This window comes from Rhinoraja longicauda, chromosome 6, assembly GCF_053455715.1.
Source record: "Rhinoraja longicauda isolate Sanriku21f chromosome 6, sRhiLon1.1, whole genome shotgun sequence".
NCBI lineage: Eukaryota > Metazoa > Chordata > Chondrichthyes > Rajiformes > Arhynchobatidae > Rhinoraja > Rhinoraja longicauda.
The window spans coordinates 60,375,675-60,389,207 of record NC_135958.1 but is presented as its reverse complement, the minus strand read 5'-3'; the positions used below and the strand labels follow the sequence as shown (position 1 = coordinate 60,389,207).

The 13,533-nt window shown below is 41.8% G+C and overlaps 1 protein-coding gene across 27 annotated transcripts in view; it reads right to left on the bottom strand.

The window, feature by feature from the left end:
• Positions 1–3,189: 3,189 nt before the first annotated feature.
• Positions 3,190–13,533, bottom strand: part of rbfox3a (RNA binding fox-1 homolog 3a) — a 1,329,152-nt gene continuing 1,318,808 nt past the window's right edge. For 24 of the 27 annotated variants that reach the window (XM_078401060.1, XM_078401078.1, XM_078401061.1 and 21 more), the window contains one exon: positions 12,221–13,400. In XM_078401060.1, coding sequence (XP_078257186.1) covers positions 13,356–13,400 — 45 coding nt within the window. In that variant the 3' untranslated portion in view covers positions 12,221–13,355. Of the gene's footprint in view, positions 4,321–12,220; positions 13,401–13,533 lie in introns of those variants that run through there. The other 3 variants (XM_078401074.1, XM_078401071.1, XM_078401086.1) reach the window with 1 other exon arrangement.

Sequence of the window (13,533 nt, the reverse complement as noted above, 5' to 3'; positions counted from 1 at the left end):
TCACCCCATAGGCCACATGAGTGGCGAGGGTGTTTTGTTTAAAGATAGGTGCGAACACGACTGAGTATGACACTTTCAAATGTACAGACACTGAGAATGTATGAAGAGTTTTTGCAGTTTTTGGTTTGAATTTATTTATTTTCTTGATTAAAATTTATCTTTGTATAAATACTCCCCAAATGCACAAATGACTGCAGGTGAGGGAAGTGGGGCTTTCCTTTGCTGCGGGAAGCTTTCCGCATTATAATGGATTTTGTTTTACGCTGAGATGCCATTTGCTCTGTCTCACACGTTTAGTAATTCCAACCATTACCTCTGACCGGAATATTAGGCTGTTGAGAGGAGATGGATTTACAGAATGATTTATAATATTTTATTTGCTAATGTAATCCTTTCCCAGGCAATTCCAAAACAAGAATGAAACCAATTCTTAACCATGAATAGTTAGAAGCATATAAAATTACAAGAGGCACAGATAGGGTAGGCAGGCAGAACTGTTTTCCCAGGGTGGAACTGTAAAGGAGTAAGGAGTAAAGCTATAAGGTGAGGGGGGCAAAGTTTAAAAAAAGCTGTGTGGGGCTCCTTTTTTTACACAGAGAGTGGTGGCAGCCTGGAACATGTTGCTAGGGTTGGTGGTGGAGACGGATATGATACTGGCGTTTAAGAGGCAAATGGCTATGCAGAGAATGGCACGGTGATGCAGCTGCCTTACAGTGAATGCAGCGCCGGAGACTCAGGTTCGATCCTGACTACGGGCGCCGTCTGTACGGAGTTTGTACGTTCTCCCCGTGACCTGCGTGGGTTTTCTCCGAGATCTTCGGTTTCCTCCCAGGTATGTAGGTTAATTGACTGGGTAAATGTAAAAATTGTCCCTAGTGTGTGCGGGGATCGCTGGGCGGCGCGGACTCGGTGGGCCGAAGGGCCTGTTTCCGCGCTGTATCTCTAAATCTAAAATGGAGGGATAGGGATTATACGCAGGTAGATAAGTGATGGTCTCGGCATCATGTTCAGCACAGACATTGTGGGCCGAAGGGCCTGTTTTTGTGCTGTGCTGCTCCATGTTCGATGCTCTACGACACCAAAAAGCTGTGAGGAAATCATACATTAAATGTGGCCTATCTGAGTGTCGCTGGCAAGGCCGGTATTTATTGCTTGTCCCCGTTTGGCCTGGAGAAGCTGCTCTGGCTGAGCTGGCATTCTGAACTGGTGCAGTCGTTGTGTTGGGGACGGGCACAGAGTCCTTAGGCCGGGTCAGTGATGGTGAAGGAACACCAGGTACCCATGGACACATGGTGAATGACCTGACGGCAGAGCTGCAGTTGTTCCTGCCACCATGTCTTTCCTGGTGAGAGAATGCACAGAACATAGAACCACAGATGGTTCCTCTGTCCCTCTCGTCCCCTCCTCCTTCCCAGATCTCCCTCTATCTTCCTGTCTCCACCTATATCCTTCCTTTGTCCCGCCCCCTGACATCAGTCTGAAGAAGGGTCTCGACCCGAAACGTCACCCATTCCTTCTCTCCCGAGATGCTGCCTGACCTGCTGAGTTACTCCAGCATTTTGTGAATAAATACCTTCGATTTGTACCAGCATCTGCAGTTATCTTCTTAAAGAACCAGTACGGTCTGATAAACAGTCCCGACCCAAAATGTCACCTGTCCTTGTTCCCCAGAGATGCTGCAGTTGTTCGTGTGTTGAACTTGATTAGTACGGGTGTCAGGGGTTATGGGGAGAAGGCAGGAGAATGGGGTTAGGAGGGAGAGATAGATCAGCTATGATTGAATGGCAGAGTAGACTTGATGAGCCGAATGGCCTAATTCTGCTCCTGTCTCTTATGAATCACGATCTTATCAACTCTTTCTATGTTAACAGGAACATGGACGCAGGAAGACCTGGCAGGCCGCAGTCTGTAGAGGGAGCCGCAGAGCCCATCCCCAGCTCGTTCCCCTGAAGAGGAGGGAGCCGGTGACAACGAAGGAGCAGGACCGATGGCAACGTGAACCAGGGTCTTACCAACACCCTCACAGGTCATCAAAGATGGCCGGATGAGAAGAGGAACCTCAGTACAAAGAACGATCCAGGGCTTCGCCTGGATCAGGCCAAACTCCATCAGACCTAGCACACTGCACTGGACCAGACTTTGGGAACGGCACCAAATCTGGCCACTCGGACAAGAATTCCACTGTGTTGTGCACATGTGACAATGAAGCACCACATTGATGGATCTATTGATGTTCTATGTTCTAAGTCAAATTCTAGCAAAGCTATGCTTTTCTTCACATCATCGTAGCTTCTTACTGCATCTATTGCTGAGCCAATGTCAGACCAACACTCTGCAGGTATTAATCCTGCCTCAAAACTTCCAAGTAGCAATAAACACTGAGATAGTGACCTCTTCTCTTTCATCGCTCTGTAGGGGGACAGGTTTACATCATTATTGACTTTGTTATTTTACAAATTAATTGCTTATCGTGCAATGAGTCAACAATGAATACCGTGATTAAACTTCTATAAAATTAATGAACTCTGCCAAATTTTTCCTATTAGAAAAAAATAGACCAGGCATAAAATTTTCAGAGTGCACAGGAGCTGAGAGGAAAGGGCGCAGCTTTAGGGTGAGAAGAGCAGAGCTTAAAGGGCGGCGCAGTGGTGCAACGGCAGAGTTGCTGCCTTACGGCGCCACAGAGTGCCGGGTTCGATCCTGATTACGGGAGCTGTCTGTACGGAGTTTGTACGTTCTCCCCGTGACCGCGTGGGTTTTCTCCAGGTGCTCCGGTTTCCTCCCACACTCCTGAGACAAACAGGTTTGTAGGTTAATTTGCTTTGGTGAAAATTGTAAATTGTCCCAAGTGTGTCGGATAGTGTTAGTGTACGGGGATGATCGCTGGTCGGCGCGGACTCGGTGGGCCGAAGGGCCTGTTTCCACGCTGTATGTCTAAAATTTAAAGTCCAAGGAGCTTCCCCACTGTGCCGCCCACCTGACTTGATTATATTTATGTATGATACATCCGATCTGTTTGGATAGCATGCAAAACAAAGCTTTACTGTACCTGCACGTGACAATAATAATCCTACACCTGAATAATAAACTATCTTGCCCTTTATTCTAAATATATCAATATTGTGTGGGTGATCTATCATGGTTTAACACATTGTACTTCTGCGTCAAAATAATATTCAGAACAATTGCTGTTGTTGAAGAAAGAAACAACCTTTATTAAGGATATTGTTAATTGAATCACGTTAGAAGCTTACAGAATGACAGAAAAAGGAAGGCAGATCTAAACTACAGCTCTCTAATCAGCAGGTAACTACCAGAGCAGCAGCAGAGAGCAAGAAATTAGGAGTCAACAGCATATAGACAGTTAAAAGCACATGAGGTACTAACAGGATATTAAACAACATGCAGTTCCAGGACTGAGAGGGGGGGGTTGAAGGGACAAGGGTGAGCAAAATTGCCTTTAGAAGTAAGCAAAATAGTCTCTGAGACGGATGGAATTGCATGTCTTGGAAAAATGACAATGTGCGGTTAATTGACGGATTAGCTAAAGGACAGGCAAAGCTAGGGTTCCTCAGACCACGAAGACACCAGAAATCCAAGTGCGATCCAGGAAGAACCTTGGAACTGACACCGACCGGGAGATGACAATCTCAGCGGTGCAGTGACCCAGCCAGTTCAAGGCCCATCGGTGGGGCCGAAGTATAATTAACGGGGGTTCACTTGGATACCACGGGGTGAAGGCTTAGTCAAAAGGAAGGGATCGGGAAGAAAAAAAAGGCCTCTAAGTCCTGAAACATCAGGTTGTTTTAAAATCTTTTACAACACAACCTGTTTCCAGTCTAGGACGGTGAAAGTCCTAAAGAGAGAATTATATTTGTTTTTTTGTTTTTTTTCGTTAGGAATTTTTCGGATTTGTTTTTGCTCAACTCATTGCCACGATTTAGTTGAGAGCTGACGGTTCTTGTTCCCATTGAAGACAACATGAAGGAATGGATGCATGACAAAAAATGCATCAGACTGGGCAATAACACTATCCCAGGGACATTCACGTTCGTTCCAATAGGAGGCAGGGCAGGGTGTGTTATAATATATTGCACAGGGGTGGCAGCTAAGGGACTATTTACAAGTGGAGTTATAAAAAGGAGTTTGAGCGTACACGTGGTATACAACGTATAATTCGTTTCCATTTGGCAGTACTTGCGTACGATCCACATCTTGCTCACTGTAGGTGTGGCACAAGGTTCTGTATTCCCAGAATCCGGAGATTTCAGCCTCTGAGCCCTTCATTATGTACAGTGCACCTGTATCATGCCAGAGTCACTAGAATATAAGATCAAGGAAAGAACTTGCACAATTTGGCTTGGTGACGGTTGTGATCAATATTTTAGACAACGGATCTTTATTCGATTGGAACAGCGAACCATCCCCGAAGTAACATGACATCATTAATAATACATCCTGTTTCAATATTTCACGATCGGTAGAGAGAGAGACATAAAACATAGAACACAGGAACAAGCTCTTCAGCCAACAACGTCTGTGCCAAACAGGACGCCGAGACCAACTTTTATCTGCCTGCACATAATCCATATCCCTCCATTCCCTGCATATCCATATGCCTATCCAAAAGTCTCTTAAATGCGACCGCCGCATCTGTCCCCACCAGGCAATGCGTTTGAGGCACCCACGACCCTCTGTGTAAAGAACTTGCCCCACACACCTCATTTAAACTTTGCCCCTTTCACTGTAAACCTATGCTCTCTAGTATTTGCCCTATGCCCTCTAGTATTTGAGCTATGCTCTCTGGTATTTGATGTCTTTTTGTGTATTTCTTCTGCATGTAGGGGATAGGAATATCCAACAAAGAGATTTCTTTTAACCATTTACACCAAGTGACTTTACTGAACTTTTTTATAAGTTGCACCACAGTAAGGACACATGGAGAATAGAGATCTGCAAATGGTGCATCTCAAATCAAGTCCCCATATACCTTGTGGGAGAGATCACTATTTCTGAACTTATTGTGCTCTTCTTGAGTTTGACAGTGGTCAAAAACTGGTCTGAAACTCAGTGCCATTTCGGTTGCAAACAGTCAAATTATTTGAACCAGCACTTTGGTGCAACTTTACTGTACATCCAAGCTACATTTAGATAAACGAATACCTCTAAGCTCTTCCTACCATCAACTTCTGCCTGGGATTTACTTGAACCCAAAACCCACACATTGACAGTCTTTGATTTAGCACACTCCAATACAATGCTCTCCATATACAGGGTTTGTTATATATTACGTTATAATAATGTAACTAAAACCAGGTCTTAGTAACAGAATTTTCTTTGCAGTTGTACTGCTCTATCCATTTGAAAGACAACATAAATGTTGTTCTGGAAGGGAACGTGACCTACTCGGGACAAGTGAATACATTTTAAAAATTGCAAATTCGGCTGGTTTGTAACTCCTTTACTTTGCAAGTGCCTTTGAACATTTTACAGCAAATAAACGTGACTGTAGTTTATCAAAGTGCTTAGCAAGGAAGTGTTTAAACAACACTAATCTCAACATATTTATAGGAAATACATATACAGTAAACTTTTTAAAATAGCTTGAAGATGTAAATGGAAAGCTGATAAGGAAAGACTAATATTGTGGGTCCATGTTGACTGCTATTATATTAGACTAACTCTATTGACAAGATCGATAAGTTTCTGTACAAATCTGTTCCCAATAAAACTATTGTTGCCCCATCATGAGAAAGGGATAAACAAGAGCACAACAGAAATTTCAATTACCTTTCCTTTGCCATTTTTGAAGCCTTTGCTATTTGCATTTTTTCTGAAAAGGTCAATTTCATTTTGTGAATTTGACAAATTAAAGTACACACCAGGAGTCATTTTGCTCTTGTGAAGTGAGAGAGACAAATTTTATGGTTTGACATAACGCTAGAGGATGCTAATTTTATTTTGTATAGATGTAATTATGGGAAGGGATCAAGGATAAGAGGTGAGACATCTCAAGGAACTGCAGATGCTGGAATCTTGATCAAAAAAAGCAAAGTGCTGGGGGAATTCAGCAGGTCAGGCAGCATCTGTGGAGGGAATGGACAGGTGACGTCTCAGGTCAGGACCCTTCTTCAGATAAAAGGCAAGTTTATCAGTGGACTACTCTGTGAGTAGAGTTGGAGGGCTAAAAGATGGAGGCGCGTTAACATTTAAGTGGATAGGGGAGATGCTTCTCATATTGCCTTACCCTTGAGGTGACTTTTCTTGCCAATTTGAGTAGGCAATTTGTCAAAATGTAATTTTCGCTATTTCTCTCTCATCAAATTATGCAACATGTTGCATTTACAGGTGTAATTGCAATTTTGGGGTGGATATTTCTTCCAAAGTTCTGACTGCTTACATGTTTAATAAATAAAGGATATGCCAACAAGCAGCTATTTGATTTGATATATTTTCTATGAATAAAGACAACTAATTCAGCTCAGGTAGATTCGTCAATTTAACACGGCTTCTCGAATAGCATTTTACATGCATCAGGCTTACGACAAAAACATTATTGCTTCTTTGTTGTTGTTCAGTATATTCACCTAGGGAAATTGATTTAAAAGTGTTGTGATTTTCTTAGCTGCCTATTGTGTGATCTTGTTAATATCAGTGAGTGTGATCTTTAGTGGTGGTGATTTTTCCCTACCTCAACACTCTGAAAGAACTTGACTTGAAGACTGAGAGTTTACAATGGGAACTCGTTGCAAAGTGTGTTCACTAATTTTATATTCTGTTGCTTATTTTCAAGATAGCAAAAAATAAATAGACTGCAGTCAATCTGACTTAAAAATGCACATCAAGCATTACATCTGGTATCTCAGACTCAGCTTGCTCCAGTGCTCACCACAATATTCAACCTCTCCTTGGCCAAGTCCGTGGTCCCTGTATGCTTCAAAAGATCCATCATCGTACCAGTGCCAAAGAATGCCTCTCCGGCTTGTTTGAATGACTCCCGACCGGTGGCCCTCACCTCAGTGGTCATGAAATGCTTCGAGAGACTGATCAAGAACCACATCTGTGCCTTCCTCCCTCGCAATATGGACCCGCTGCAGTTCGCATACCGTCCGAACAGATCCACGGATGATGCGGTCTCCCAGGTTCTGCACACCCCTCTCTCTCATCTTGACAGCCAGGAGGGGGGCTATGTGAGGAGGCTGTTCATTGATTTTAGTTCAGCTTTCAATACAATAGTCCCCACCAGACTTGCTGAGAAGCTGCTGAAACTGGGGCTTAACACTCCCCTGTGTGCCTGGGTCCTGGACTTTCTCACCTACAGGCCCTAAGTGGTCAAGATGGGGGGACATACATCTAACCCCCTCACCCTGAACACAGGATCCCCCCAGGGTTGTGTCCTTAGCCCCCTACTGTACTCCCTGTACACACACGACTGTGTGGCCAGGTTCAGCTCCAACTCCATCATCAAGTTTGCTGATGACACTGTGGTGGTGGGCCTGATCTCCGATAACGATGAGAAGGCCTACTGGGAGGAGGTGGCTGATCTGGCACTCTGGTGTCAGGACAGCAGCCTCCTCTTGAATGTCACAAAAGCTAAGGAGCTGATTGTGGACTTTAGAAGGGCTCAACATCCAAGGACATACACGCCACTGGAGATAAATGGGATTACTGTGGATAGGGTGAGCTACCTGGGAGTCACATCATAGAGGATCTGACATGGACAGCACACATTGCCTCACTGGTGAGTAAGGCAAGGCAGTGCCTTTACCACCTCGGACAGCTGAGGAAACTCAGAGTCTCTCTGAGGATCCTTGAGTGCTTCTACTCTGGGGCTGTAGAAAGCATCTTGTCCGGCAACATCTCAATCTGGTTTGGGAACAGCTCTGCCCAGGACAGGAAGACTCTGCGGAGAGTAGTGCGTTCGGCTGAACGCACTATGGGAACTACATTTGCAGGACTTATACATCAGGAGGAGCAGATCCAGAGCCAGCAACATTATGGGGGACCCCTACCACCCCAGCAACGGACTGTTTCAGCTGCTACGGTCAGGCAAACGCCTCCGCTATCACGCTGTGAAAACAGAGAGGATGAGACGGAGTTTCTTCCCACACGCCATCAGGACTGGCAACTCTATCACCATTATATTACTGTATAAATTTATTTTTTGTGTTGTCTTTTTAAAAGCAAATCTATTCTGTTTTGTAGTTTTAGCACAATCCGCAGGCATTGCCACTTTCATTTCACTGCACATCTTGTATGTGCATGTGACAAATAAATTAGACTTGACTTGACTTGATTAAGAATAACAAAAAAAATTGACATAAGCTTTCAAAGTCAACTCTGTTCAGAATATTGATGGAGAAAAGTCAGCACAATTAAAGATCACCCTCGTGGACATGACACACAGTACACTGATGTTATATGCTATTTATTTAGGGAGGACATGATTTGTTTTGGATGTTTATATGTTAATTTTTAATTTCTGAAGAAGGGTCCTGACCCGAAACGTCGCCGATCCATGTTCTCTAGAGATGCTGCCTGACCCGTTTAGTTACTCCAGCACTTTGTGTAGCTCACTTTGACCCTCCTTTGGCTGGCATTGAGAGAAAAGCTGCTTGCAACAACACATAAGGGTGTTCCAGGGTTGTTCTAGTCCCAGTGCACAAAGGGCCGAAGATCAGCCCACAGAGCCTTTGAAGTGCCACTCTGATGTGGTCTCTCCCACCCATCAGAACTCAGGCTTGGAGAGAAGAGCTCTAAATTTATGGAGAGGATTGGAAACCTACCTCGAGTACACAATCATCTGTGCATTCCTCCCATGGTCATACGCTGGGATGGTCATGAACATTGAGCAAAAAAGCCCTGTCCGCATGTAAAGCAAAATGTATACGTATTCAAGGAGCATTGAGCAGAGGATGTGGGACAGTCATGGAGTTATAATGTGCCAGTGTGTTTATGAGCGATGGAAAATCTGGGGCAGAAATGTTGTTAACAATGGAAATCACCCTGAACTCGGCTTGAAGACTGAGAGTTTACAAAGGGAACTCGCTATAATGTGCGGCAATGGATTAGTTTCCAGGTATATCCTTGCCCACTCCTCCCTTGTTGAGTGAGTGGTATAAATAGCAGGCAGGTCAATGTTGTTGGCAATTATCAACACAAGGAAAGTTGACGCATAATAACAACAAAAGGTTTAACTCTGGGCACTGTGCATTTAAAATCTCACCCCACACTTGGTTCTAGACACACTGATATCAAAAGTGGGTATTGACATGGCAGGTAAAAAATGGAAACTAAAGTGTAGGCAAGACCAGGAAAGATCAGCTGGGCTTCTGTCAAAGGCCATTGAGTGAATGAAAACTCGACTATATCGATGAATATACAATAAAAAAATGCAACTCATTAATTAACCACAATACTGGTGCAAAAAACCCCAAAGTCCTTACCTAAAGGACTTCGTTTTTTTTTGCACCAATATTGTGGTTAGTAATTTATTGATTATAAAAATGTATTGTATGTTTATCGATGTGTCATTGCATTTACCAGACTGTAAGTAATAATCTCACCATTCCGTTGTCGGTGCATAGGACAATTAAACTATCCTGTTTCTCTTGACGTTGAACAGCTGGAAGTATATGTTTAAATGCCAAAGTAAATTCAGCAACAGAATTATATTATGGCCATGTTTACCTGGAGGAGACCATCCTACGTGTGCAGTAATTTGTCAAAGATCATTTGAAAGAGGTCATTAAAAGTTCTGTTGATTGTTTTCTGGGCTTTACCTCCCCCTCCCCACGACATACTTTGATGCTATCAGATGGAACTTACAACTACCACACATTTTTTTACAGCACACATTTCACATAATATTTCATAAGTAAACATTTATAAAGATGATAGCTATTTTCTTATCCCCAAAAAGTATAAACAGTGCCTTTTTAAAGCTATTTTTCTTTTTTTTCTATTATAAAAAAATGACCCATGGAATACCTATGTGCACATTTTGAAAGTGTATAAAAGGGTGGTTACATTTCTTTCTAAGTCTGCTCCTACTTATTTTAATCTGTGTATATGAAGACAATCATATGCTACTAATCATAATAAATACTCTGCTTTAAATACTTGAGTCAGATTGACCTATAATATACCACGTTGCAATGGTTTTTGGAGTATATTTTAACAGAATATATTTTGGCAGTAAAAAAGTAAAATTCAAAAGCTAAAATAAACGACGCACAAATTAAAAAAAACAAAAATCTGTGCAGCATGCAAACCATAGCATACTTTACAACAGCTCCTTAATTCTGATTAAGCTGCCTTTATCTGCCCACAGAACCCTACATGGCATTCAGTACCAACTCCGTTCTTGTAAATCCTCAGAGATGGCGGGTATCTCGATAACATCACACTAAACAAAGTATAACGCGATTTGAATTTCTTGGTTCATTCACGCAGCCACAATCTCATTTCATATTTAATAATCTAATCTCTTTATACAATTCACATTTTAGGAACCCTCCTCGGAGATAGGAAATGATTTTTTTTTAAACTTGTACTGGAAAGGTTGGGATGTTCATTACGCTAGAAAGACCTCACAGAACTATTTTTGTTTGTGTGACAATACTGAAGGCTAACATTCCAAATATGAAAGACCAGTTGTAAGCCTTCCTCCTATTTGAAAGATGATTTAATTTTAACATTATAGTTATGGTAGTAATACTAATTGGGTTAAAAGAAAGAATGTGAAGCTAATTCCTTTTCCAAGTATTTTATCCCGTTCTCTTTAGTAAACATGCCCATTAGAAATGTTCAAAGTCTCCACTTAAGGTGATAAAGTGCTTATCAGGCAAATAACCTTGATTTAGTTAATTGCAGTTACATTGAATTTTTCCAAGTTAGGCGCTAATATTTGCATAATTGCTTGCTTTGAATAAGGGTCCAAAACTTCTGATCTTGAAAATTCCTGTCTAACAAAATCCCAGTGAGTTAGTTCAGCTGAGAGAATTATATAATTACTTAAATGTAAAGAATTGTATTATATATTTTACAGTATTATTATTTTATATACTGGAAGCTTTTTTTTGTTGCATAATTTCAATTCCGTTAAAAATAGTTAACTGCACTGAATTATTAAAGTATTAAAAAAAAAATTACATTTCCTTTGAGCTGTTTTTGAAAGCTCTCTCCCAGCAACTGAATCGGTTTCAATTGCGGGGGTTGGGTTATTTTTATTAAATTTTGCCATTAGCAACTTCAGAATGATCTGACGAAATGCGATGACAATTAATGAGGCGGCAGCTCAGGAACATATATATGGTGCATCAAAGTAAATGAGGGCTGTTTCACTCGGAAAGCAGTGATTAAAAGAGCAATGGGATGTAGGCTGGAAACGTGGCAATGCAGGGCAGGGTTGCAATGAGACTTCCCCTTATCAGGTTACATTGTTCAAAGTAGCCTACACATTCTGTGAAAATCTTTTTCTGAACTGATTATGTCAGTGATGTGCCTCTAATGTTGACTCTTATCTGTTCCCCGAGGCATGCCTACCTTGGTAACAGTGTTGTGTAAGAAGGAACTGTAGATGCTGGTTTAAACCGAAGATAGACACAAAAAGCTGGAGTAACTCAGCGGGACAGGCAGCATCTCTGGAGAGAAGGAATGGGTGACGTTTCGGGTCGTGACGGGAATATTATCCCTCATATTTCACTTTATTGTATATCTTTCATTCATTGTTCTTTATCTCCACATCACCATCTATATCTCTCGTTTCCCTTAACCCTAACCAGTACGAAGAAGGGTCTCGACCCGAAACATTACCCATTCCTTCTCTCCAGAGATGCAGCCTGTCCCGCTGAGTTACTCCAACTTTTTTGTGTCTATCTTGGTAGCAGTGTTGATATTTGCCTTAATTGGAAGAATTACTGCAAAACACAGAAAGCCAATGCTATTCACCAGGTTGGGTCTCCCTTCTAAACGGGTCAGCTACAGTGAGAAATGTTTCCACAACTAAAGAGGAATGAATGCAAGCTTCACGATGACAACTGGAGATTTAAAAAAGATTACAGTATTTTATCGTAGAAACAAGGAACTGCAGATGTTGGTTTTCCAAAAAAAGACACAAAGTTCTGGAGTATCTCAGCAGGTCACGCAGCATCTCTGGAGAACATGGACAGGTGATGTTTCGGGTCGGGACTCTTCTTCAGATTGATTGTGATGGGGGAGAAAAAGATGGAAGAGTTCCTCTCCACCACAATCAGTCTGAAGAAGGGTCTCGACCCGAAACGTCACCTATCCATGAGCTCCAAAATTGCTGCCTGACCTGCTGAGTTACTCCAGCACTTTGTGTCTTTTTTTCATCTATCCTTATCTCCTTATCTCACATATTTTGTCTTTTCATCTCTGGCCCTTTGTCCAACCATCTGACAAATAAAGGAAAGCCCTCACCTGCATCCACCTATCACTTGTCAGGCATGTTCTCCAGGGATGCTGCCGGAACAACGGAGCTATTCCAGCAATTTGTGTCTCTTTTTTGTATCTATGTATTTATATTTGTATCTTTTGATTTATGTTAAGGATTCATCATTGAATTGTGGCCAGGGTTAAAGAAGTTAGACTGAAGCTGTCTGAAAGAATAAATTGTTGCCTTTCTTCATCAATCAAATGAGACTGGAAGATGAATTCAAAGGGAGGCTTTTAGAAAGCTCACTTCATACAACTATGGTTATGAGGGGAATGTTCCAATCACTGCTCTTGTTGATATTTCAATCCGCCAGCTACAAGCGATGAGATTTCTCAGTTGGGTTCTTGTGGGAGCTCATTTTATCCCAGTCCAGATTATCATGTGTCACAGAGGATCACATGATAATCTGGGCTGGGATTAAAAGAGGAGAGATTACTGGGCTGTGCAGTTATTGTTAATCTCTCTTTCACCTCAAAGCTGTGTGGCTCGTTTCACACAAACTCGTGTTCGTTTAACTTAATTTAAAACCGACCATCCTGCAAATCTGACAAAAATTGTGGGAAAAAATGAAAATATTTTGGCCTGTTTCCAGAGAACTCCAGACGGTTATGTGGTTTGGCAATTTCAAAAGAAAACAACGTGAGCTGTCAAGTCTTTTTGTTTAAGTTTTTTTTAACACATCAGAAATTTTCTTCAAAGTATATTATACTGAGCAAAACTCAAGAAAAATTTGCAGTAAGCACAGGTTAAACATGTAATAAACACAAAAAAAAAACCCATCTGAGGTAAAAAGATCATGTTAATCAAGAGAGCATTAGCACAAGATATTTCTGCATGTCGTGCCAAACCCCCCACAGTATCTGCTGGGTGTTAGTGTGTCTCTGAGTTTCTCTTGCTAGTACGGGGTGAAGCGATTGTAACCTCCTCTGTATAGGCTAGCCTGCAACATCAAAGATGAAAAAAAAATCAAATAAATATTTTTTAATGTACGAAATGCTACAGCAAAAAAACAAGCCACAAATCTAATTAAGAGTATGAAGGGAGAAAAATCATCTTAATTAATGAAAGCTTTT